General features: G+C 54.2%; 1 protein-coding gene across 1 annotated transcript in view; it reads right to left on the bottom strand.

Moving 5' to 3' along the window:
• The window catches only part of Col7a1 (collagen type VII alpha 1 chain), a 30,589-nt gene extending 7,726 nt beyond the window's left edge, over window positions 1-22,863 (bottom strand). The window contains exons 1-91 of the mRNA XM_028756671.1: window positions 22,776-22,863; window positions 22,118-22,298; window positions 21,345-21,504; window positions 21,165-21,258; window positions 20,912-21,073; window positions 20,640-20,803; window positions 20,243-20,372; window positions 20,023-20,139; window positions 19,796-19,942; window positions 19,592-19,708; window positions 19,367-19,516; window positions 19,163-19,291; window positions 18,294-18,437; window positions 18,080-18,205; window positions 17,849-17,992; window positions 17,194-17,313; window positions 16,937-17,080; window positions 16,498-16,623; window positions 16,249-16,395; window positions 15,918-16,040; window positions 15,446-15,592; window positions 15,072-15,206; window positions 14,851-14,997; window positions 14,636-14,772; window positions 14,253-14,379; window positions 14,019-14,165; window positions 13,759-13,931; window positions 13,599-13,634; window positions 13,488-13,514; window positions 13,364-13,408; window positions 13,231-13,293; window positions 12,539-12,610; window positions 12,411-12,446; window positions 12,244-12,279; window positions 12,015-12,086; window positions 11,862-11,912; window positions 11,450-11,476; window positions 11,315-11,368; window positions 11,149-11,211; window positions 11,014-11,073; window positions 10,885-10,920; window positions 10,645-10,689; window positions 10,538-10,573; window positions 10,210-10,254; window positions 10,085-10,120; window positions 9,933-9,965; window positions 9,600-9,632; window positions 9,397-9,450; window positions 9,260-9,319; window positions 9,131-9,166; window positions 8,940-9,020; window positions 8,804-8,839; window positions 8,563-8,607; window positions 8,248-8,319; window positions 7,984-8,028; window positions 7,722-7,748; window positions 7,499-7,528; window positions 7,297-7,368; window positions 7,188-7,223; window positions 7,077-7,112; window positions 6,907-6,987; window positions 6,662-6,697; window positions 6,231-6,293; window positions 6,102-6,146; window positions 5,195-5,230; window positions 5,089-5,124; window positions 4,887-4,982; window positions 4,745-4,780; window positions 4,619-4,654; window positions 4,464-4,511; window positions 4,135-4,170; window positions 3,893-4,015; window positions 3,609-3,809; window positions 3,481-3,516; window positions 3,294-3,347; window positions 3,074-3,142; window positions 2,956-3,000; window positions 2,777-2,839; window positions 2,543-2,587; window positions 2,225-2,260; window positions 2,076-2,111; window positions 1,881-1,925; window positions 1,736-1,768; window positions 1,598-1,660; window positions 1,443-1,478; window positions 1,282-1,362; window positions 1,087-1,155; window positions 930-965; window positions 792-833; window positions 589-633; window positions 455-499 (exon numbers count right to left, since the gene is read on the bottom strand). Of these exons, the coding sequence (XP_028612504.1) occupies window positions 455-499; window positions 589-633; window positions 792-833; window positions 930-965; window positions 1,087-1,155; window positions 1,282-1,362; window positions 1,443-1,478; window positions 1,598-1,660; window positions 1,736-1,768; window positions 1,881-1,925; window positions 2,076-2,111; window positions 2,225-2,260; window positions 2,543-2,587; window positions 2,777-2,839; window positions 2,956-3,000; window positions 3,074-3,142; window positions 3,294-3,347; window positions 3,481-3,516; window positions 3,609-3,809; window positions 3,893-4,015; window positions 4,135-4,170; window positions 4,464-4,511; window positions 4,619-4,654; window positions 4,745-4,780; window positions 4,887-4,982; window positions 5,089-5,124; window positions 5,195-5,230; window positions 6,102-6,146; window positions 6,231-6,293; window positions 6,662-6,697; window positions 6,907-6,987; window positions 7,077-7,112; window positions 7,188-7,223; window positions 7,297-7,368; window positions 7,499-7,528; window positions 7,722-7,748; window positions 7,984-8,028; window positions 8,248-8,319; window positions 8,563-8,607; window positions 8,804-8,839; window positions 8,940-9,020; window positions 9,131-9,166; window positions 9,260-9,319; window positions 9,397-9,450; window positions 9,600-9,632; window positions 9,933-9,965; window positions 10,085-10,120; window positions 10,210-10,254; window positions 10,538-10,573; window positions 10,645-10,689; window positions 10,885-10,920; window positions 11,014-11,073; window positions 11,149-11,211; window positions 11,315-11,368; window positions 11,450-11,476; window positions 11,862-11,912; window positions 12,015-12,086; window positions 12,244-12,279; window positions 12,411-12,446; window positions 12,539-12,610; window positions 13,231-13,293; window positions 13,364-13,408; window positions 13,488-13,514; window positions 13,599-13,634; window positions 13,759-13,931; window positions 14,019-14,165; window positions 14,253-14,379; window positions 14,636-14,772; window positions 14,851-14,997; window positions 15,072-15,206; window positions 15,446-15,592; window positions 15,918-16,040; window positions 16,249-16,395; window positions 16,498-16,623; window positions 16,937-17,080; window positions 17,194-17,313; window positions 17,849-17,992; window positions 18,080-18,205; window positions 18,294-18,437; window positions 19,163-19,291; window positions 19,367-19,516; window positions 19,592-19,708; window positions 19,796-19,942; window positions 20,023-20,139; window positions 20,243-20,372; window positions 20,640-20,803; window positions 20,912-21,073; window positions 21,165-21,258; window positions 21,345-21,504; window positions 22,118-22,298; window positions 22,776-22,863 (7,014 nt within the window). The remainder of the gene's footprint in view (window positions 1-454; window positions 500-588; window positions 634-791; window positions 834-929; window positions 966-1,086; window positions 1,156-1,281; window positions 1,363-1,442; window positions 1,479-1,597; window positions 1,661-1,735; window positions 1,769-1,880; window positions 1,926-2,075; window positions 2,112-2,224; window positions 2,261-2,542; window positions 2,588-2,776; window positions 2,840-2,955; window positions 3,001-3,073; window positions 3,143-3,293; window positions 3,348-3,480; window positions 3,517-3,608; window positions 3,810-3,892; window positions 4,016-4,134; window positions 4,171-4,463; window positions 4,512-4,618; window positions 4,655-4,744; window positions 4,781-4,886; window positions 4,983-5,088; window positions 5,125-5,194; window positions 5,231-6,101; window positions 6,147-6,230; window positions 6,294-6,661; window positions 6,698-6,906; window positions 6,988-7,076; window positions 7,113-7,187; window positions 7,224-7,296; window positions 7,369-7,498; window positions 7,529-7,721; window positions 7,749-7,983; window positions 8,029-8,247; window positions 8,320-8,562; window positions 8,608-8,803; window positions 8,840-8,939; window positions 9,021-9,130; window positions 9,167-9,259; window positions 9,320-9,396; window positions 9,451-9,599; window positions 9,633-9,932; window positions 9,966-10,084; window positions 10,121-10,209; window positions 10,255-10,537; window positions 10,574-10,644; window positions 10,690-10,884; window positions 10,921-11,013; window positions 11,074-11,148; window positions 11,212-11,314; window positions 11,369-11,449; window positions 11,477-11,861; window positions 11,913-12,014; window positions 12,087-12,243; window positions 12,280-12,410; window positions 12,447-12,538; window positions 12,611-13,230; window positions 13,294-13,363; window positions 13,409-13,487; window positions 13,515-13,598; window positions 13,635-13,758; window positions 13,932-14,018; window positions 14,166-14,252; window positions 14,380-14,635; window positions 14,773-14,850; window positions 14,998-15,071; window positions 15,207-15,445; window positions 15,593-15,917; window positions 16,041-16,248; window positions 16,396-16,497; window positions 16,624-16,936; window positions 17,081-17,193; window positions 17,314-17,848; window positions 17,993-18,079; window positions 18,206-18,293; window positions 18,438-19,162; window positions 19,292-19,366; window positions 19,517-19,591; window positions 19,709-19,795; window positions 19,943-20,022; window positions 20,140-20,242; window positions 20,373-20,639; window positions 20,804-20,911; window positions 21,074-21,164; window positions 21,259-21,344; window positions 21,505-22,117; window positions 22,299-22,775) is intronic.
• Between the last annotated feature and the right edge of the window lie 447 nt (window positions 22,864-23,310).

The following is a 23,310-nucleotide window of genomic DNA, read 5'->3' as shown; positions in this document are numbered from 1 at the left end:
TGGGAGTTCAGCTGTGACCACAGGCACACAGAGCTCACACATGAGCGTGCAAACAGAAGGGAACCACAGATGTGGCACTCAGTGGAAACTCCATCAGGACCTTAGATGTGAGCACAGATGTGCACTCAGGCAGACGGGGGTGGAACACAAGATGATAAACACATGACCAAGGAGAGGCCTGCAGAAATTCTGCTGCGCCCTGAGACCTGGGAGATGAGGCAGTACCAGACATGCAGGGGCTCAGCCATGGTAAGGAACCGTGATGAAGGGTGATCACACAGAAGCCAAGCTGGCATCTACAAGAATGGACGTCCACAATATGGAAACCAAAAAGCATGCAGCCGTGTGCTGTTTGTGTTCCAAACAGAAACTTCTCGAGAACACAGGCATAGAGGTTCAGCACTATGTTTTCATGGTCAAGCCAGGTTTAGTCCTACCCAGACCCCAGACTTACATCTTCTCCAGGGTCCCCAGGCTCTCCTGCACGGCCAGCTTCACCCTGCACATAGAGGATGGTCAGGGCCCCTGGCCTCCCGGCCTCACTCCTACTCTACCTCACACTTATGCTGGAAGCCTAGACCCACTTACCTTTTCACCCCGTGGCCCAGGCAGTCCTCGGTCACCTTTGGCTCCCTATAGACATAAGGGTCATACGACAACACAGGTGCCCAGCACAAACAAATCTTAAGAAGGTAAGCCTAAGGCCAGGGTCAAATGGGGAATCTTGTGAAAGCTAAGAGTCGCGAGAATAGGGGTCAAAGGACCCCTCCTGTCAGGGATGTCACACTCACCGGCTCCCCCAGCAGGGCTCCAGCCAGGTCTCCTGGGGCTCCCTGATAACAGAGAGGGTCAGCGGCTTTCCCTCACCCTATCCCTTCACCCTTCCTTTCCCTCACCCCTGTTCCTTCGCCCTTCCTTTTAATACTCACCTTCTCACCTTTTGCTCCAGGGGGCCCGACCACCACCTGTGGGGAATGGCCAGTGAGTGGTCTAACCACCCTTGCTTCCCACCCTGTCCTGCCATCCCAGATGGCAGGTGGAAACTGAAGCTTAGGGCAGGGTGGAGGGAGCAGAGGCAAGAGTCACCTGTCCAGGGGCCCCCACAGGCCCAGGTTCTCCTTTAGGTCCAACAGGACCTGGCAGACCTGGTGACCCCTATGAAAGAACAGTGTGAGGAATTCAGTCTCTCTGTCATCTTATCCCTGATGCCCAGCTTCTACCCAGCCAGTCAGGCACAGGGCTCCACAGTGGGCCCACCACCCATCCTCCTAAAACACCTACCGGGACACCAGGACCTCCCCTCTCTCCATCCTTTCCACTGCTACCATCACGGCCTGGAGGTCCTGGCTTTCCTGTCTCTCCCTGAAAAGAAGGGACTCAGTCAAGGACCTGCATAATGACCCTTAACCCCTGGAGTCCAGCCCAAGCCCAGCAGGACTTACCACTTGTCCAGGCAAACCTGGAGAGCCTTGTGGACCCTGGGGAGGGGGAAAGCAGGATATAAAGTCACATAAGGTGAGGGACAAAGGACACGGAGAATGTGGAACTTGTAGAACACAGGAGCTACAGCATGGTGTCCCTACCACAACTCACTCACCACGAGGCCGGAAGGGCCAGGAGGGCCAGGAAGTCCCACAGGTCCAGTAGGTCCAGGCAGACCCTGGAAGGAGAAGTTCGGGACCATGGCAAACCCACAAGTGTCCTTGTAACCTATCCTAACAGCTACACTACTTACCCGTCCTGGGGGTCCTGTCTCTCCAGGCTCCCCCTGTAAAAAACCCACCATGTACTCATCAGCTCCACTGTGGAAATAGACATGTATGGTATCCCCTTCCCTTCTTCATCTGTAAAATCCATTCCCCTTCCACGCCTAGACTCACCTTCAGGCCAGAAGGCCCCTGGGGTCCTGCAGGGCCAGCAAGACCCTAGAGAAAAGTGTGAAGGCAGAACACAGGGTTCAGTGTTGTCTCCCGGGGCTCCAGGATTCTCATGAACAAAGCCTGGCTTCTCAACAGTGACAGATGACATCCCTTCCCTCTCCTACTCTCACTAAATCTCGTTTCTCCATCACTCACCGGGGCACCAGGTGGTCCAGGGTCTCCATGGCTACCCTGTTGGGGAGAGTCTGATGAAAGGAGCCAGCCCCACCCAGAGAAAGTAGGCAATATTTTTCATTGGCGTTTGGCACAGGATAGGAACAAAATGAAGGTTTGAATGTACTCACCACTGGGCCAGGGGTCCCCCTTGGGCCCTGCAGACCCTGCATAAGGAAGGGGCTGATGAACCCTGGTCCAGGCCTCACTTTGGCCTGTTCCCACCTTCTAAGGACCTTTGTCTGGTGAGCCCCTTATTACTACCCACATCTCCGGCACAGATGGCCATGTACATGTGAACTGCCCTTACAAATAGCTCATAGACACAGTAAACCTGTCAGACATGCACGTGTGTCTGCAATTTGCACATAGGCATAGCCCCACTCCCTCAAGTAATAAACACAGCAAGGGGCTCAGATCCTAGGCCAGCCACTCCCATGGCCACTCACCGGCTTCCCTTCAGGCCCAGCCACACCACGTTCTCCTGGCAGACCCTGTAAAAGAATTGGTCTAAGAGCACCTTGCCCTTATGGCCAACCCCGTTCTTCACTGCCCACCATGCTCCTCATGGCCAAGGATAGAACTTATGTTCCTAAGAAGTGCCGACTCCAGCCCTGTATATATGACAACACATGTAAAAGCCATGTTCTCAAGTATGTGTGACCTATGGGGCAAGAACTCACTGGATTGCCATCATGACCCCTCTTTCCAGGCTCTCCAGCGTCTCCTTTGATGCCTGGTACACCCTGCAAACCAAACGTCATGCCCTGAGCCCCATTCTCTGCCATGTGTGCACATATACGTGCAAACCACTCATGGTATGCCCCATAGAGAGACAGCATAGTAGGATAGGACACCTTACCCTGTCTCCTTTGGGTCCAGGGTCACCGTCACTGCCTGGCTCCCCCTGTTTGATGAGATGTCAGATCAGGCCCTAGTGTCATAGTAAGGCTTGAGTCACAAGTTGACCCCACCCTGACCTTAGCACCCTTGAGTCCAGGAGGTCCTTGTTCTCTAGCGGGTCCAGGACCTGGCTCTTCAATGGCCACCTATAAGTACAAAATCATGGAGGGAAGATGAGTCTGTCATACAGGTGTGAAGGGATCCATCAGTACAGGTCCAGGATCACATAAAATTATGAGGTTTCTGGGGCTCAATCTCAGGGTAATACCATCACCGGTCACAAGGTTGGATGATCACCTTGGGGCCAGGAGGGCCGGGTGGTCCAGGGAGGCCGGGAAGGCCATCTCTGCCCTGCAGAAGAAAAGAACATGGGATGCTGTGCCTGCTAGTGTGGCTCTGGGAAGGCAGGCCCCCTCAGAGTGTCTCCCCAGCCAGTGTGGCTCTGGGAAGGCAGGCCCCCTCAGAGTGTCTCCCCAGCACTCACCTGTTCTCCACGTTCTCCTTTCTCTCCCCTTTCTCCCTGGATGCAGAGAGCAGGGTGAGGCCAACATCAGTGGAACAGCCAGTCTCTCCCACCATTCCCCCGCCCCTCCTAGTCAGCCCCAGGCTCACCCTCTCTCCTGGCCTTCCTGCTTCCCCTGAATCACCAGCCCGGCCTGGGAGTCCAGGAATGCCGGGCTTTCCAGGTTCCCCAGCAAGGCCAGGTGGACCAGGTGGGCCCCTCTCACCAAGGGCCAGGCCAGGAGGCCCCTGAGGGCCAGGGTCTCCACGCTCTCCCTTCAGCCCACGTTCTCCAGGAAAGCCGATGGAGCCCTGGGGGAGAAAAGTAGATGCTCGTGGCTGTAAGAATGTGCACTCCACCAGGGACAACCACTGAGCATCCAGCTGTCACTTACCTCCTTGCCTGGAGGGCCTCGATCACCAGGGTCCCCCTTGGGGCCAGGTCTCCGCTCAGGCACTGGCAGGAAGCTGCCAGAACTCTCATCCCAGGTGTCCACCATCTCCCTCAGGGCTGACACCTGAGGAGTGGTGAGGGTACAGAGGAGCAGCAGGCCTGTAACTGCTACAACTCACCCACAGGGTCCACACTGTCTCATAGGGCCCCACTTGACCCTACATTGGCTTCTAAACAACTTACCTTGATGCCAGCAGTTTCCAGCAACCGTTCTGCATTCTGAGGACACAAAGAGGGTAAAGAACTATCCAGGCAAGAGAAGGCCCTCCCTCCTGCCCCACACTGTCCCCTGAGAAAGTCTCTACACCCTCTTGCCCTCTGAGGTCAGGTGTGAGGTCTATTTTGGCATTTTTCCACCACCTCTACTTTCTTGAATGGAGGCTACAGGAACCTCGGTGGTACAAGTGACTGAGGGCATAGGATAGAACCCATAGAGTCCCATAGCAAGGGGAAAGAGAGAGAGGTGACTGCCAGGGTATGCAGACAAGGGTCAAGGGCCAGGTCTTACTCACCGGCAAGCTCCCTGGTTCTCCTCGTAAGCCACGTTCCCCAGGAAGGCCCTAGAGACAAGGAATTGGCTACTGGGACCCAGCCAGGCGGCGGGATATGTGTACATCTAGCAGGAGGGCATGGCTCCATGGACAGAAGAAAAAAGTGGGAGCCTCACCTGTTCCCCTTTGGATCCAGTCTCTCCACGGTCACCCTGGAAAGAGAATGACCCAGCGGAAACATGTCTCCTAACCCTGCCCAGCCCTCATCACACTCTTTACCCGACACAGATACACATACTCACCTTAGGACCCATAATTCCTGGGACACCAGGGAAACCCTGAAGTATGAAGGAACATAAAGAAGTCACATAGATCAAGGCATCCCAGAACGGTAGCTCAGGAAGCATAGTGGTCCCAAGTCCTACAGTTACCCTAGACACTCACCTGGCCAGGAGGACCGACCTGCCCCGGGAGACCAGGAGGACCCTGGAGTCCAGGATTACCAGGAGCTCCACGATCACCCTTGGGACCATCAGGACCCTGTGGAGGATACAGTTAGTATCCAGGATCCCAGGGAAGAGTGAAACCATATTTCTCACAGGGTCATGATCAGGGACCACACAATATGAAAAACTCAAGCACTCACTTCTCTTCCAGGGGCACCTGAATCTCCTTTTTCCCCCTAAGGAAGATAAGGCTTTTTAGACATGATCCAATCTGAGTCCAGAGCATCCTCCAAGAGCAGGGCTTACCTTCCTTCCATCTTCTCCAGGGTCTCCAGGTTCTCCCTGTGGGAAGAAGACCCATAAGCCCAAATGGTCTGGCTTTGAGACTGTCTGTATAGACTTCAGATGACTGTAACTGAATCTGCACCTGTAGCTTCATGGCTGTGTGTCTTAGAGTGCCTGTGTCTGTCCATCCCAGCAAACTGCTGCATGATCATGGGTAGCCTATGTGTGCCTGTAGCTCTCTGTATGTAACTCACATCCATGCAGACATAGTAAGAGTTGATGTCTTATGAGCACACCTATCCATATGTGCCTTAGCGGATATACACAGGACTCTGTATGTTCTCAATCTGTGTATCATGGCCTATGTCTAAGCATGAATTTATACATATACACTCAGGTCCCCAGTTCCTTAGAAACTGTATATTTTGGTTTGTGTCTGTAAATCTTACATGTATTTCAATATATATGGTCATATGTATGTTGGTGACTATTGCTATAAACACATGCCAGCATGTCCTCAGCTATGCCATGGGAGAGCCATGAGACTTTGTCTCACTCCATCTTTGTCTAAATATAGTGTTCAAGTGTTACCATACCTCCACATATCATTGAATATGGCTTGATGCTCACACGTCTGTCGCTCTCAACCTGGTTCTGTGGCTCTTTAACTGGACAAGTGGCTGTGGCTTGTCCTGCACTGGCCCTCCTGTGTTGACACACACACAGATCTAACACCGTGTCCACAAGGCTGCCCAGAAGTGCCCTGGAACACACTTCAAATGCACTGTCACATCAGGGCTATGTTTGGTGTTGGTGCATGTCTACATATGTCAGTACATGTGCTCCGTGTGCTGTCTGTGTTTCTGGGCTGTGTGAGCATGTGGGCCTTTCTTGGCAGGTGCAGCAGCACTGTCTTAAACACACTCACGTTTTTCCCATTCAGGCCAGGTTTGCCGTCGTCGCCTGCCTTTCCCTGCAGGAACAGCGAGTTGGTCAGATCTTAGGGCTCAGGTGACAGTAGAAGAGGCTAAAGGGATGGCCTGAAAGCCAGACTCACTGGTACTCCAGGAGGGCCAGGGGGGCCAGGGGGGCCATGTTCTCCTCGAAGGCCTGGAAGCCCCTGGGGAGGGAATCATTGTTAGGATTGAGAAGCTCTCTGAGCTATCCCCTAGGACATGGCACCCCATAGCCTAGAAAGGTCCCCAGTGTAGAGATTCAGAGGTCTTGTAGAAATCCTCTGAGGCCCAGATCCTGTAAGTTAAGGGCCCTCTAGCTTTGAGTCCTAATGGAAGAACCCAGAACCATTCTATTAAAATGTGTAAAGCAGAGGTCAGAGGGGACTCAGGTGACCTACTGACTAGGGACAGAAGTCTCCTCCCAAAGACCCAGCAGGGCCGTCTGCTCTGTTCTCATTGATTGTGATGACATCCATGAGGCCTCTCTTGAGTCCCCAAGCCACCCTCCACCTTGACATCTCCCCTGACTTACGTCTCTCCCAGGGTCCCCAGCTTTGCCTGAAGCACCCTAAGAAGAAATTCAAAGTTAGGCACATGGGATGAAGGTCCCTGCCCATTGGCAGGCAATAGTTCCTGTGAATCCAAAACCTACCAGTGACATACCCCATACAGAAAGTCTCTCAAAGGACACACAGAGAGCATGTTGGGACCAGAACTCAAGGCTAAGACCAAACAAGTGAAGTGAAGGGCGATAGGACTGAGAAAACTGTTGCTCACATGTAGCCCTGGGGGGCCAGGGGCTCCTGGTTTCCCATCTAGCCCACTCCGGCCATCCAGTCCTGGGGGTCCCCGATCACCCTGAGGAAAACATAGTGGCAGGAAGCCTTGAAGACTGAGGTGGGTCCTTGAGCCAGCGATGCCTCTAGAAACCGACTCAGTCTTCTCACCTTGTCTCCTGCCGGGCCTCGAACACCTGGGTCTCCCTGGAGGGAACAAGGTCAGATAGAGGGTGACGGAGCAATGGATGGTGCAGGTTAAGGGGCAAAGCACATACTCACCTGTGGGCCTGGGGATCCCCGAAGCCCATCAATGCCCTGAAGACAAAAGACAGAAGAATCAGAGTGGGGTTTCCCAGGACTGTAGCCCCCCAAGACTCATCATGCTTACCCTTTCTCCAGCGGCTCCAGGTGGGCCAGGGTCACCCTTGGGTCCTCGGGGACCTTCTTGTCCAGGTTCTCCCTGTGGCAGAGACAGGCTTGCTGAGGGAATAGCACCTGAGCCACTAGGGACACTTGAGCCATATCTTGTCAGAAGGGCCACTGGATAGGTCCAGACTTGAGGCGCCACCCTACCCACAGGCCCCTCGTACCTTGTCTCTGGATTCAATGCCGGCATCCACCTGTAGGGGATGATCAAAATGAACACTTCAAGGGGAAATCTGAGGCTGGAAAGAGGCAGTGGGAACAATAAGAGGCGACGAAGATCAACAGAAGTGCCGTGGTCTGTGAGGGAAGTAGATTGGGCGGGAAGAAACAGGAGGCAACAAGGGCTGGGAAAGGAGAGGACAGAGGACCAGACCTAGCTCAACCTACCAGCCGTCCAGGGGGACCCGGGGGGCCCTGGAAAAAGAAATTACTAACATCAATAGGAGCCCCAAGGTTACCGAGCATTGAAGTTCAGAGTTGCCCAGGCTCAACTGTCCCCCAATTCCATAAAGTACCCCAATGCCAACTCCTGAAAGGCAGCTAGGCCTGCGTGTGGCCATTAGTGCTTCTCCCTGGTAACTTCCAGGTCTCTTGCCTGAATGATGCCCACAATGACAGCCCACACAAGCCCAGGACCAGTACTACTCACCGGCTCCCCACGGTCACCCTTGGGTCCAGATGGTCCAGGGCTGCCCTGCAGAAGGCCAGGGAATCAGTTAAGGCAGACAACAATTGGGGAGATGTTTAGAAGTCCCATGAGGACTCATGGGGTCCTGCTGGTCTTTGGGGAGTTCTCCCAGAAGAGAGAAGGAAGGTGAGGACTGTGGGGGTGATCCCTGCAAGGATGGGGTGGGAACTGGATGGACGTGTTGGGACTGAAATCAGGGGTGGGGGACCAGAGATTGAGACTCACATTTCGTCCATCTTCTCCAGGATCTCCCTGGTCCCCCTTCTCACCGACAGGTCCCCGGGGCCCAGGTGCCCCCTAAAAAGAACAGTTGGTTTGAGGCAGACTCTTCAGGCATTTTCAGGTTTTCCTATGAGCTTCTATTCTGCCTATGTTCACCATTCCCCCCAAATCCATGAAAGTTTCCCATCACCCCACACCTTCCTGTAGGCAGATTCCCTCTCACCCAGAATCTCATCATCCAGAATCTCTCTTCACTTTCCTGTCTAAGTTTTTTCCTCCCTCTTGCTTGATGCGTTATTTCTCCCTGTGAAAACTCACCCGGAGGCCACGTTCACCTGCTTTTCCTGGCAAACCTGGCTCACCCTGGTGACAGAGAAAAAAATCACTCTGTGCAGGTGGGCTAGGATCCAACTGACTCAGTAAGCATGGACAGAGATGGCCTGGGCACTGGCTGGACAGGAGCCAGAGGATGGACAAAATTATCTGCTAGGGTCCCAAGGTTCTTGGGGTCATGGTTCTAGGGTAGAGGATCAAAAGCCAGTGTGGGGAGGAGTCTCACCGGGGTACCCTCGTCACCTTTCTCTCCAGCTTCACCCTATGAGACATGAGGGTCAGTCTTGGTCCTAAGACCCCAGTGACACATCCAAACACCCGTACTCCCATTCCCCAGGACACCCCCCCATCCAGCCTCTCACATTTTTTCCTCGGGGGCCAATGGGTCCTGGGGAACCAGGTCGCCCAGGCTCTCCCTTCTCTCCAGGAGGCCCTGAGTCACCCTGCCAGGGAGACAAGAAAGGGGGCGGTGCACAACTCAGACAACACATAGCCTTTGAGAAAGGAGGGAACTCTACCAACTTTGGGGTCATCCAAGGTCACAGATACTTACCGTGGGTCCTGCCCTTCCAGTGAGGCCAATGGGACCCTGAGAGAGCAGGAAGAGGAACGGATTAGTCAGAATTCTAGATACCTTTCCCTCCACCCTCTGCCACATACCCCTAGCCCCATATTTAATTACCCTGTCTCCAGGGTCTCCTTTTGGGCCAGGGTCTCCAGGAAGAGCCAACCCAGGTGCGCCCTGTAGATGGATGATCAGTATTCAGGGGTTTATAGTCTGCACCTCTCCTGACGTCCAACATGCTTTCCCTCAGTTACCTGTTCTCCTTTGCGTCCAGCTGCTCCTCTGGGCCCGGGGAGCCCAGCATCTCCCTAAAGGTGACAGAGGCTGTCAATACTAGAACCAGGCTCCAGGCCCTCCCACAACCCAGCAATCAGGCTACAAGCCTTGAGATCTCTAGGTAGGACCCAAGATAGACCCTGTGATCTTGACCTCGCCCTTTAACCACTTCCGGACCTACCTTTTCTCCTTTGGCTCCAGCACCACCAGGACCCTGAAAACAAACAGGACAGACACAGCTCAGCCTTGACTAGGGATCCTAGGACCAGTCCCTATGGGGACAGAGATATACAGAGCTGGACACCACAGAGCTCAGTCTCTGCCTGTAGGTCACAGACACCCTGTTCATGATTGCAAAATGGTCATAGGGTCAGAGGGACACAGCTAGCTGTCTGAAGGAAGATTACAGCATCCAGGGAATCACAAAGCTGGGCCTACCCAGGGCCACAGAAACAGTTCATATTCACTGCTCCAGAACCATGCTGGGCTCAGGACCCATCTGTTCTTCACTCACCACCGCAGGATCCCCAGGGCGACCAGGCTCTCCCTAGGGAGAGAGGACGGGGATAAAGACAGGTCAAAGGGCCACCTAGAAACTGAAGGTCCAAGTGTTCCATCTGTCACATCCCTGCTGCCAGGAAGTATGACATCCAACCCATAACCTACTTTTTCTCCTCGGCGGCCAGTAGGTCCTGGTGGCCCCTGTACATAAAGACATTGTGAGCCCAAACAGGGAGGGAGGGACATAGGAAAGCCTCATTCCTGACCCCCTACCACAGTCACAGACTCACCTCAGGACCCTCCACTCCAGGATGTCCAGCAGCTCCAGGGAGCCCCTAGGGAAGAGAAACATAGGCATTGCTCTGGGTGGTGGTGGCAGGTTAGAAAGGGGACTGGGATTGGGATGGGGCAGGAGTCAAACTCAGCAAGAGAACAGAGATCAGTTCTGTTCAAGTCAGAAAATTCAAAGCTGGAACCTGGAAGCTGAGGGCTAGAACCTGCATCCCTGAGGAGTAGGGGCCATTTGCTGATGGGTCAAAGGGCTCAAGAATAATAAATCAGAACTAGCAGAGAACAGAAAGTCTATAAGTCAGTTAGCACTGAGGTCAAAGGGCTTACCTGGGGTCCCACTGGACCAGGTGGTCCCCTTTCACCCTGAGAGAACAGACGAGGTCAGAGCTGAGAATGGCCCCAGATCCTCCCAAGCTCCCCCAGGTTCTACATACCTTTTCTCCAGGCTCACCCGGGGTTCCTGTCAGTCCCCGATCACCCTAAGGAAAGAGAAGAGGGGAACTTTCAGAAAACCCCAAATAAAGCATATAGATCTCCAAAAACCAAAACCACAGCCTTTGAGCTCCTCAGAGCTGTATCTTCTAACCCTGCAGCCTGGAACACTGGAGCACTGTGGGAGGGGCCCAGACTATAACATGCTACATCTGAACGCACCCCACATAACTAGTACTTACTTTGGGCCCAGTAACTCCAGGAGCTCCCCGCAGGCCCTGAGAAGGATGAATGTAGAGTTCAGAGATTTAGGTTTGAGCATGAGGATGAAGGGAATTGATGGTTGAAGGCTGAGGCGGGAGCTAACTCACCGGTTCCCCTGGGGCCCCAGGCTGTCCTGGAAGGCCTGGGCCTCCATCGTCACAGTCACCCTGTGAGGAGAAACAAATGACAGGAAGACCCAGGGGAGGTCCTACCTATGGGCCACCCAGAGGTCAGGCTCTTACCTTTTCCCCCTTTTCTCCAGTTCGTCCAGCTGGACCTTGGGGTCCAGGGATTCCAGGAAGTCCCTTGAAGGAAGTAAACAAACTCATAAGCAAAAAAAAAAAAAAAAAAAAACTAGGAAGGCCAGCACTCAGCCACTGCCCCAGAAGAACCCCAAAGCCCCCTCACCGGAAGTCCAGGGTCGCCTTGTCCATTGGTACCAATGCCTGGTCCTGGGGGACCCTAGGGAAGAACAGTGATTCAGGAGACGGCTATGAGATTCAGCCTCCAAGCCATCCCCAGGACACCTGGCCCTTCACTTACCCGTTCCCCACGATCACCTTTGTCACCCTGGAAGACAGATTATTACCCCATGACTCTGAACCATACCTTCCTCTCCAAGATACAAGGAGAGTAGAGTTACTGGGTCAAATTTGGTTATATAAATAATGGCGGCTGGGCAGTGGTGGCACACGCCTTTAATCCCAGCACTTGGGAGGCAGAGGCAGGCAGATCTCTGAGTTCGAGGCCAGCCTGGTCTATAGAATGAGTTCCAGGCCAGCCAGGACTACACAGAGAAACCCTGTCTCAAAGCCTAATCCCCCAAAGAATAACGAAGAACTAAGCAGTGGGGATTAAAGGTCAGAGGAAACACTAGGGTTGTATGGGTCCCAGTGAGATCATCAAGTCTGAGTCACATGATATTCATAAGACTATGTGGGGATCATGCTGTCACCTTCACTGATGTTCCAGGAAGCCCTGGGGGGCCACGAGGTCCAGGGGGGCCCTGTTAGAGGAGACAAGACATAAGGTACTTTAGAACTGACTGTCACTTCCCATCTGGCCTCCTCCTTACTCATCACGTGCAGTCATAAATCCTGGGACTTACCGAAGGTCCAGGGTCCCCTTTCTTTCCAGGAAGCCCTGGCCCTCCACCTCCAGTGATTTGCCCAGGCTCCCCCTGTGTGAGGCAGAAAGCAGTTCTTAGGGTAGGGGAGGTGGAAGAAGCCCTTTGTGGTGTTCCAGTTCTTAGCATGGTTCAGGTCTTGTACAGGGTCTGGCCTGGGGCACCCCTACTCCACCAGGGAATATCCTGGCCCCATTTCCCTTTCACTTACCGGTTCCCCCTTTGGGCCTTGAGGCCCTCGTTCTCCCTACAGACAAAGCAGAGCAGAGGGGTAGTAGTTAGACTCAGATGAGTCTTAGATCTTCATGAGCCATGGCTGACCCCAGCTTCAGGCTCTTACTCTAGGAGGCACTGGGAAGACAGAAAGAGAACACTTACCCGTTCCCCACGAGAGCCAGGCCACCCTGGGGAGCCCTATAAATGAAGGCCAAAGATAGAACAGTCAAAATTATTGCACTCATTTAAGGAAATGTCCCCTAGTGATGGCAAAGGCAAGTCTAGCTCACCTTAACGCCGGGAGACCCAGGAACACCAGGAAGGCCAGGACTGCCTGGAGGCCCTTCTGGGCCAGGAAAGCCCTAGAAAGGCAGAGAGGTCAGAGCAGAAAAAGATCCTTCCCCAGTGTCCCAGTTTACATAAAGAGCCCCATGCCACCCACCATGACTCCAACCCCATAGGCTCCCAAGCATTACCAAAGCTGAGCGGTGAGCAGAAGGGTAGCTCTGTCAGCTGAACAGATCTAATGCCAGCAAGAGGCCAGCTTCTTCAGAGAACTCAAAGCCCCTTCTGTCCACTCCAGAACCTCCCCCCAATCTGGCGTGCTTTATAGTCTTCACTCAGACCTCTAAGAACATTCTGTGAATATTTATTTATTTATTTATTATTTATTGAGACAGGGTCTGGCTGTATAATCTAGGTTAGCCTAAAAGTTGTGTCTTTCATCCTGCTTCTGCTTCTTAGGTGCTAGGGTTGCAGGTGGGCACCACCACGCCCAGCTCTAACTCTAACTTGTGCTGCTAACTTTGCCTCTTCCTTTTCCCCTACACCCTCCAGGAAAACTAGTGGGAGCACCCTAGTGGGAACACCCTAGTGGGAACACCCTAGTGGGAGCGCCCTAGTGGGAACACCTTAGTGGAAGCACTCTAGTGGGAGCACCCTAGTGGGAGCATCATGGAGAATCAATGAGTTCCACACTCACCCTCTCGCCTTTTGCTTGGGTACTTCCAGGAGGACCTTCCGGGCCTGGAGCACCAGTCCTGCCCTGGGTGAGGAGAGCAGGTAAGGAGGCTGTAAGCCAGGCACAAGAGAGGCAGGTGTGGGGAGGCACTCACCGGGAGACCGGGGGGACCAGGAGGTCCAGCCTGTCCTTGCTGTCCCTAAAAGGGGTGATCAGTGAGTCCTGTGATGTCAACCACTCTCTGCCCCACTACTCCCAACCTCCACAGGGTGGCTTACCGTCACTCCAGGCTCCCCTTTCTGGCCCTAGGAGAAGACATGTCAGAAGAGGGTAAGAATAACCAGGTCCAGCTGTGGCCTTTGCCCCCTCATTCAACCCTGGTGACTTACCTTAGGACAGTGCACAGCACAAGGCTCTGTTTCTGGCTGTGGACAAAGGGTTACTTGAAACCATGAAGTTTTAAAAGAACCTCAAGGTCCTCTCTCTACTACCACATGTCCTCCCTGTCCTGTGTCTGCTCCTACCCAGGTTAGGAGGCTTTCTCCAAACCTGTGTGGTCACAGCTGCCTGACACAGGGCTACCGCCAGATCACTGACTGCTTGGTCCAAGCCTGGGCCATTATCCACAGCAAAGAAGTTCTGGATGGGGTCCATGCCTGGTGCCAAGCGACGCAGCTGCTCTGGGTCAGCTCCCACCAAACCCAGCATCATCACCTTGAGCCCTAAAAAGAGATCCAGCAATCTACATGACAACCTCACCAGGGCCACTCCTATCCCCAAGGCCCCACTCCAACAGTCCTAAAGCTCACCAGAAGCCTGGGCCTCACGAATGGGGCTGAATATGTCCCCTCTCAGAGGCTCATCCACTAACAGGACCATCACGCCCGGCACTTGCTGACGGCGACCAGGAGCATTGGGTGCTAAGAGGTATCTTTGAGCTGTGGTTACAGCTGTGCCTGGGAAGAAGGGCGGGCATGTCAGAACCCTGAGACACTGAACCTGATAGGAAAGACCCAGGAGTCCATGCTGACTGCAGTCCTTACCTAGGTTGTTACCACTTGGGTCCACATAGGGGATGTCACGGATCTTTTGCAAGATGATGCCAAGATCATGGGAACCATTTAGTGGGAACAGTGGGGAGGGCCGGTGGCTGTAGGACAGCAGGCCAACCTGGGTAGAAGCAGACACAGGACAGGAGGACATGTGGAATAGGACAGGGATAATGACATGGGAGGTGTGATCAATCCAGAGCTGCTGGTTAGGGGTGGGTCAGTAACGACAGTAGAAGAGGAGGGATAATCCAGAGACTGGGGCAGAGCTGGGAAAAGCCTGAACCCACAGAGGAATGGCGAGACGGTGGCTGGTCAGGAACCGGCGGAGGGGAGGGGCAGAGACAGGTAGAGTCTGGCTTTCTTTAGAGCCAAACCTGAGCAGCCTGTGGACCAAGAGGCCCGAGTGCAGACACCAGCCTTTCCAGCACCCTCCTCACAGTCTCTGAATTGTGAGCATTGTCTCGAGTGGCATGCAACAGGAACACCACGTCCAGCTGGCCATGGGGACACGCTGCACCAAAGAACTGAGTTACTGGGATCATCAGCCATTTCACAGTCCCCTCAGGCCTCTCCACGGTGCCTTCCATACCTGGCTTTTGTGTGACAGAGATCTCAGAACTTCGTACACCGCTCTGAATAGGTGTCAGAGAGAAAACATAGGAGATACCAGGTTCCAGTCCTGTCACTCTGTGGGAGCTTGAGGTCCCTGGCAGTGTCTGTGGCACCCCAGGCACTTCTACAGAGGAAAATGTGGTTAAACAGGAACTTCTCTATGGAGCCCCAATTACCACCTTCTGGTCTTATCCTCACCCTGGCCAGTTCCTCTGAGAGGCCGCCAGGACAAGATATAGCTTGATGTCCCAGACACTGGGGTCCAGGTCAAAGTCACTGAGTCAATAGAGGTGTCCACCACACGTAGTTCAGTGCTCGGGATGTGAGAAGGCTCTGAAAGAGGAATCAAAGGCCAACAGACCTGAGACTGGATGCAAGAGAGAGAGATGCAAGATTCTGCAGCAGGTTCATTTTAGTGAAGCACCATGGGACATCACGCTGGAATCTTCCCCGGGTCCTTATGGGAGGGTCTACAGGAATCACTTAGAGTCTGGAGTGCAGAAAACTGGGGCATGTCATCAGTGTGGGGGGAAGAGCACACCACAAGCCAGTGAGTGCTTTGGGAGGCTCACCAGTATATGCAGTCACCTTCCTAGGGGGACCTTCTCCAGTCTGGCCCAGGACACTCAGCCATACTTGGTATTTTGTTGCTGGCTCCAGTCCAACCAGGTTGTAGCTGTTAGACTCAGGTCCCAAGGTCAGGGATTGTTCCTGGCCACCTGAGACCAGTGTGAGTATAAGGGCCAGGGATACGCAGGAGGGCAGTGACTGACAATAGTGATGGAGGTCCCCACCTCACCGACTCTCACTAACCACGCTGACCAATCAGATCTATCCTCCCAACAAATCTTCCTCATTCGTCTTTGCCCTGTCCACCAGACGCATCCCCTCAAGGCTGATTACTTCCACACACCTTGTTGATTAAGCCCCTTGATGTTTTTCATCCTGCAGACCTGGCTGCCCGCTCCTTTCTCCAACTTTGATTACTTTGCCCAGAGTCTCTGTCCCTTAATTGGTCCCAACTTCCTACTCTAGCCCTCTCACCCTCTGGTTGCCAATGCAGGCGGAAGCCAGGTGCTCCAGGGACTCGCTCCCAGCGCAGCCTCAGGGAGTGCTCCCCACTCTGCACAACTTGAAGAGTCTCCAGAGGTGTTGGGGCTTCGGGCGCTTAAGAGAAAGCATTACAATCAGGGAGGCTCTGCCCCCTTGCCTCAACCAACCCCCTCTGAATACATGTCCTCCCCAGACTTACCCACACAGGCTTCCTATAAGTCCTTGATCCCTCTCCTACCCCAGCATAAATCCTTCCCCATCAGTCCCATCCCTTGAACACAAGCCCCACTCCAAGACGCCTTCCAACCAAACATCCTCCTACGTGTGGTGACGACAATGGAAACCGGTGCACCCTCTCGGTCTCCAACAAGCGCTGTCACCCTCACGGAGTAGCTGACTCCACCTTCGAGACCCCGTATCTCTGCAGAGTCTTTGTTTCCTGGGAGTATCTGGTGTCTCATAGGGCCACCTGGCCAGGTCGGTGGAGAGTAAGAGTTAGGGGATGTGGGGAGCTAACCAGAGAGGACACTTGTAGCCAGGAAGGTCAATGGATGGAGTCATGGGGCCATACCTTCACTACGTCCCCACGCGAGTTTATAGGATGTGGCCCCAGGGACTCCTATCCAAGTGACCCGTAGAATATCACTGGAAGCATTAAGGATTTGCAATTTTGACACACTGCCCACAGGCTCAGGAGCTGGCGACAAAGGCAAGGTAAAAGTGAGGGCCACTGGGTATCTGGCAGAGACAAGAGTGGGAAGGCAGGCATGGGTAATGAAGGCTAGGCAAGGTTAGTGTGGCTGGGTCAGTGGAGGGAACTTTAAGGGGAAGAGGTTAGTGTTGGGAGTGGGGGATGTGTAGCATAGCTAAGGTCACAAACATGAAGGACACACTCAGGAACCACAGGTGGTTCAGTATGGACAGGGAGAATACTGAGCAGCAATGGAATGAGCAGAAGTGGCAGTCAGAAATACATAGTGGCCTGGAAGAGCTGGCCGGGATCTACTCACCAGTCCTCACAACCACAGAGGCAGGCGTTCCATCCGCACCAGCTACATGGGTTCTCACACGCACTATATACTCTGTGTCTGGCTCCAGCCCATCTATTTCAGCCACTGTGGCGTCTCCAGAAACCAACTGAGATTTCTCTGGACCTGGGATCAGGGATGGAGGTAACACCAAGACTTGTCAGACTACCCAATGCTTCACTTGGACCCTGAGAGAATCTTTAGCCTCCCGTAGTCCCCCTCAAACCCCTGCCTCCTACCATGGCCTGAGTGCCAGGAAACCCTGTATCCTGTGGCGCCAGGAACCCCAGTCCATGTAATGCTGACAGATGAGCTGCCAGCATGAGTCACGTGGACTCTCCTCACTGGGCCCAATGGATCTAGAGAGGGAGATACGGGGTAATCTGGTAAAGTAGGCAGGTCTGATGGGAGAAGGACTGTTTGGTAAGGAAAGGCTGTGAATGTTTATAGGAGGTGGGGACCTCACAAAGAGGCAGTGAGGGTTCTGACAGAAGGCACAGTAGGAAGCCGAGCTGTCAGGTAGCAGCAATCTGAAAGACAAGATCTGACAGAAAAGGGTCTATGGAAGAATTAGGGGACCGTGAGGACATGAGGCAAAGGACAAAGTAAAGGCCCAAGAGGAGAGTTGGGTCCAACAAAGGAGGAGGAGAAGGAGGAAGGAGAGGAAGAAGAAGAGGAGAAGGAGGAAGTGGTAGGTTCTGAGGGATGAGTAGCAGAAATAAGAGCAAGACAGAGGGGCCCACGGGAGACACAGGTGAATGTGAAGGAGAAGAGAATAGGGATGGGGTAGGCTAGGACTCAAGGTGGAAGCGGTGGGGATGTACACCTTAAGGGGGCCATAGAAGTCTAAGGGGCGCTGGAGGTAAAGATCAGGGGACCAGGTCAGGCTCTGACCAGTTCGAGCCACAATGACCACAGGGGGGCCCTCTTCTCTCCCTCGAAGTGCTGACACGGCCACTTGATAAGAGGTCCCAGGCTGCAGCCCCAGGATGTCTGTGACAGTAGAGTCTGGGGTCAGCGTCTGGCTGGACTCTGGACCTAAGATCAGAGAGAAGTGATGGCCTGGTTTCTGCATGTCCCTTGTTCCCCCAAACTCTGAGAGCAACCCCCACGCTCCACACTGACCACCGCCTGTCCTCCAGCTAATCCGAAATCCACTGGCTCCAGGGACAAGTCCCCAGGCCACTCTAATTCTTGTTGCATCTGATGCCACAACCCGAAGTCCTGGGACAACAAGTGGGGCTTCTGGATCTGGGGATTAAAGACAGGGGTTAAGGGTCAATATGAGGGCAGGAGCAAGTCAGCAAGTCATCTCCCGTAAATCTCCTAAAGTGCTCACCTCTGTGAATTGTTAGGATGCTGGCATCACCCTCATGAGTGCCCACTCGAGCAGACACCCGCACTGTGTAGCTAATCCCAGCCCGAACATCATCTAAGTCAAAGGTTGTCTGACTCCCAGGAAGCAATAGAGTCCGTTCGACCCCTGAGAAAAGGCAGGGTGGGCAGGCAGGGGTGAGTACCACACAAGGATCTAGACCAGCAGCCAGTGATATGCAAGGTACCAGACAACGAGGGAGGTGAGGAGATTGGATGCGGAGGGACAGTGAGAGAGGAAAACAGTAAGATAACAATGTGGGGTTAAGGGGTCCATGATAGCAACATGGGATAACAGGAGTCACCAGTGAATGGGGACACTGGATGACAGATGGGTTAGGACATAGCTTGGTAAGAGTCTGAGGCAGTGATGCAAATTGGCAGGCCACAGATACACACCGACACGGGATAATGGATGGGTGTTGAGTGAGGTGAGAGATCAGTATTAGAAGATCCTTAGTGGGGAGGCGGTGGGAATGTAAGACTGAAGGGGCGGGTGCTCAGGCAAAGACAGAATCAAGAGACTGAGTCAGGCTCTGATTAGTTTGAGCCTCAGTGACCACAGGGGGGCCCTCTTCTCCCTAGAGAAGGACAGCCGAAGCGTGGGTCATAGAGCGTGTGGCGGCAGGAGTGTGGGCAGAGTGGAGATAGACGACTGAAGAGCAGGCTAGGGTAGAGGAGAGGAAAGACAGACTCTGAGGCAGTTCTGGGTTGATGGTTCTCAGGATGTAGATGCTAAAAGAAATGGAGACCATGGAAACCCAGCCAGAGAGGGAGGACGCTGCAGGGTGGTGCCTCGGGATGAGGGGACTCTTTATGCTGCTTCTGCCCTACCTTGGGTGGTGCGAACAGTGAAGCGGTACTCGGTGGCGCCGGGGACGGGGTTCCAAGACACTCGCACTCGCTGCCCAGGTAGTTCTATGGCTTGTAAATTCATCACCGGGCCCGCCAGCTGCTCTAGCCCTTTGAGAGAGGAGAATGTGAGGCCGACCGCAGTCACTAGACTTCCCAGATAACAGAGACCTACAGAGCCCTTACCTGTAGGGATCACAGTTGCAGGAGTGGCCACCTCACGGCCCTCCAGCAGAGTGTACAGCGTGAGGCGATACTCCGTGCCTGGCTGCAACCCATCCAGCTGGTGGCGGGTCACATCAGGGAGCAGTTCCACTTTCTGTGGTGGTTCCAAGCCTGCAGGATGGCAGGACCAGGTTAAGTTGAAGCCAAGCCCCAAACCCTACCGCCCGGCTCTCCACTCACACTGACCGCTCTCACGACGCCACTCCAAGCGGTAGCCGCGCGCCTCAGGCACCAAGTTCCAGGAAAGGAGGATGGATGTAGGGCTCAAGATGATGGGATGCAGTGTTTGCTCAACGGAAGAGGCTGCCCAGGGCACATGGGTATCAGCGGCCTCTGCACCCTGCCCTGCCTTACCCAGCCCAGCCTGAAAAAGGTACCCAGACTTCTCACCAGTGCGGGTAGTCAGAGTAGCGGCAGGCCCCACGCTGTGACCAAATAGGGCGCTCACAGACACCTCATAGTCCCTGCCAGGCTCCAAGTGATCTAAAAACACTGATCCCTGTCCAGGGCTCAGTTCCTGCTGCTGTGTCACCCCACCTGTATGGGGATGCAGAGGGTTCAGTGGGGCTCATAGATGCAGGAATCAATAATTTAGCCAGTCCACGCCTCTCACTCACCACTGAGGTCCCGCCATGTTACACGGTAGCCACTAGCACCTGGTACCCTCCTCCAGGCCACCAGGAGGCTGTGGGATGTGATGTTCTGGATGCTCAGTTCTAGCCCTTCCTTGGCAGCTGAGGGAAGGCCCCACCAGGGATTAGTAAAGGCAAAAGTAGGAAGGGGTTTAGGGGCTGGGTGGTAAGGAGAATGGGGTCAAAGGTTGACGGAATTGCTCACTGGTCCGAGCAGTCCCACTCACGGCCTCCCCGATGCTGTTGGCATAGAGGGCAACCACAGTCACTTGGTAGTCCGTTAATGGACGGAGACCCTGTAGTTGCATGCTGGTCTCACCAGCCGGGACGTTCACCTGCCCAGGGCCAGAAGTCATCTCATACAGTCCAGTCAAGTCCACAGCAGCCACCAGTTGCTGCTGACATTCTTTTTTTTTTTTCTTTTTTCTTTTTTTTTCTCTTTTTCGAGACAGGGTTTCTCTGTGTAGCCCTGGCTGTCCTGGAACTCACTCTGTAGGCCAGGCTGGCCTCGAACTCAGAAATCTGCCTGTCCCTGCCTCCCAAGTGCTGGGATTAAAGGCGTGTGCCACTACCGCCCGCTGGCTTGCTGCTGACATTCTTACCTCTTGTCGCTCACTTGGCAGTGGCTGTCCCAGCCCCGTCAGAGGTGTGTACTGAACCTTGTAGCCAGTCACAGGACCACTGGCTGCTGTCCACTGTACTCGCAAGGACTGGCTACTTGGCTCAGACAGCACCAGGTCCCGGGGCCCAGATGGAGTGCCATCAGCTGCGGATGGGATTGGGGGCAGTATCACGTCAGGGGTGAGGGATGAGGAGTGCATAGGTCAGCACTCCCAGTCTGGGATCAGGGTACTCAAAATGGGGAGGAACTTACAAGGCAGGGTCACAGGCACACCCCCAGCCGTTGTGCACACCCTCCGGGAAATGAGGGGCAACAGGGTCCTCAATATGCTGAAGTCATTGACGAAGAAGAAGAAGTCGCTGGTCGGCTGTGAGGCAATGCGCTTCAGTTCCTCAGGATCAGCATTCTTGATTCCTGAAGTGAGGCCCAAACAGGGCTCAGCTGCTTACACGTTCTCAGAATGGTCCCCCCTCCAACAGACCTCTCGCCTCAGCTTGGTTCTCACCCACAGCAAACAGCTTGACTCCTTGCCCCTTCAGTTTTTGAGCAGCTGTGTCCACCAAATCTTGGGATTTCCCATCTGTGATCAGGATGCAGACCTGGGATAGGAGCCAAGGCCAGTCAGGGATGTTTCAGACATTTATTTTGGGGTCACGTTTGGAGGCATGGTAGGTTTAGGGAACACCTTGGGGATGCCAGGACGTGTTAGATGAGGCAGGAAGACACGGTCGGAAACATGGTGAAGAGCGGCCCCTGTGCGAGTGTTCCCGCCCTTATAGCTGAGCTCACGGATGGCTCGGATGATGTCACCCCCAGAGCCAAGTGCATCCAGACCAAATTCTGTCCTGAGGGGAGAAAATGAGATAGCACAAGGCAAGGGATCATGATCTCTTCCAGCCCTGCCTCTGAGATGAGACCTCTTAAGAGTACCCTTGGTTCTGAGACCCCAGCCCTCTACCACGGAAGAGTCCCCGTTAGCAGCTTCCTCAGGTGCTGCTTGACATAGCAATGTCACTGAGCCTCAACAGGCCTGGAACCCTCAAGGTTCTTAGCCTAGGGATGGGGGGACAGGATATCTGATTAAACAATCGTAGGAGGAAGGGCCCAGTTTCAGAACAGTGGGCACTGGCCAGACAAAGCATTTCTGATGAGCAGAGGACTGAAGGGCTAGCAGAGCCCAAACATGCAGACTTCAGCAGGAGCCCAACACCTGAAGCTCCTGGGCTCCCTGTCTCTATGCAGATCAGAAAGAGGAATCATCCTGTCCACCCCCACCACCACTACCACAGGACACTGGCTGAGAGGTGTTTTAGGACAAAAACACTCTTCCAAGTTATCCCTACCTCTATCCAGAGGTCTTGCCTAGGGTCTTTCTGGGTTCTCCAAAGCCTGCTTCTAGACTCCTTCCTGTCAAGGAATCTTGGGGTCTACAGTCCTGACCCCAAGTCGGCTACTCACTGTGGATCATCACTGTACTGCACTGTGGCAAATCGGATGCCCTGGGCACTGGCTGCTCCTGAGAAAGGCAGCACCAGCCCCTCCAAGAATCCCCGCACTTCACGAAAGTTGCTGCGGCCAATGGATGAGGAGCCATCGAGTAAGAACACAATGTCAGCGGCATAAAGGCGCGTGCAGGTCACTGAAGCAGGGAGGAGAGATCATGACCTTTTCTGGAAATACAGCCACTGCCCCCTAGGCACAGAGGTCCCCTGGCACTTGGGGACTGAGAGGACAATAGGCTTTATCTTCCTATGCAAAAGGAGCGCAGGTAGGCGTATCTCTGCCAGCACTGGAGGGAACCGCAGTGGGGCTCAGAAAAGAGCTTCTCAGGAAGGGCAGGAGCACCTTGGGGGAGGATAAATTGCAAGCAGAGGTGTCGCTCTGGGGCCGAAGCCAGCTTGGAGGGAAAGGACAGAGGATTCAACCTGCATCTAGGGAACTAGAATTTGGGTGCCAATGGGATAGATAGGAGGCGGTTTGGAGACCACAGAGTAGAATTCGGGGAGTTTAGGAAGAATCCATGAAGAGTTTGGAAGAATCCTCGGTGGAAAGGTGTCAGGAATAAAGTTTGAGTAGATGTATGGTGACAGGGTGCCAAGTCCCGGAAGATGCCCACCTCGATCTCTGGGCTGGGCCCAAACTCCGGGCGCCCCCACCAGGATCTCGGCAGCGCAGAGCGCAGCGACCAGGAGCCGCAGCTTCATCCTGAGTGATAGAAACAGTCAGCCAGGAACCCAACCTCTGTCCCTTGTCTCCCAGGCTGTTGGTGGGTGGAAACCGAGTGCCCACCACCCCAAGTCCTAATCTTGCCTCTGCGAGTCAGCCTCCTCCCGCCGCCGCTGCAAGTCCCGCCGGCACAGAGGAGAAAAGTCCCCGATCCCAGGAGGCGGAGCAGCAGGCGGGGACCTGGCGGCCCGCCCCCACCCACCTCCCCAGAGGTCGCTTCCCCCACCCCACTTCTCCTGGACTTAAGATATGACGCAGTTAAGAGCAAGGTCAGGTCCCAAGGCTTTTGGGAATCACCCAGGGTTTTGACAGACACTTGGAGAGCACCCCAACCCCAATTTAGGGTTACAAGTCTTGACTGCTTTCTAGTTAGACTGACCAATGAAGTCATTGCTGCTCTCTGAAATGTGGACAGGTTCCAGCAA

The sequence above is a fragment of the Grammomys surdaster genome, unplaced genomic scaffold (genome assembly GCF_004785775.1).
Source record: "Grammomys surdaster isolate TR1022 unplaced genomic scaffold, NIH_TR_1.0 126131, whole genome shotgun sequence".
Classification (NCBI taxonomy): domain Eukaryota; kingdom Metazoa; phylum Chordata; class Mammalia; order Rodentia; family Muridae; genus Grammomys; species Grammomys surdaster.
The sequence above is the reverse complement of the archived record's forward strand: the minus strand, read 5'-3'. Positions and strand labels throughout refer to the sequence as shown.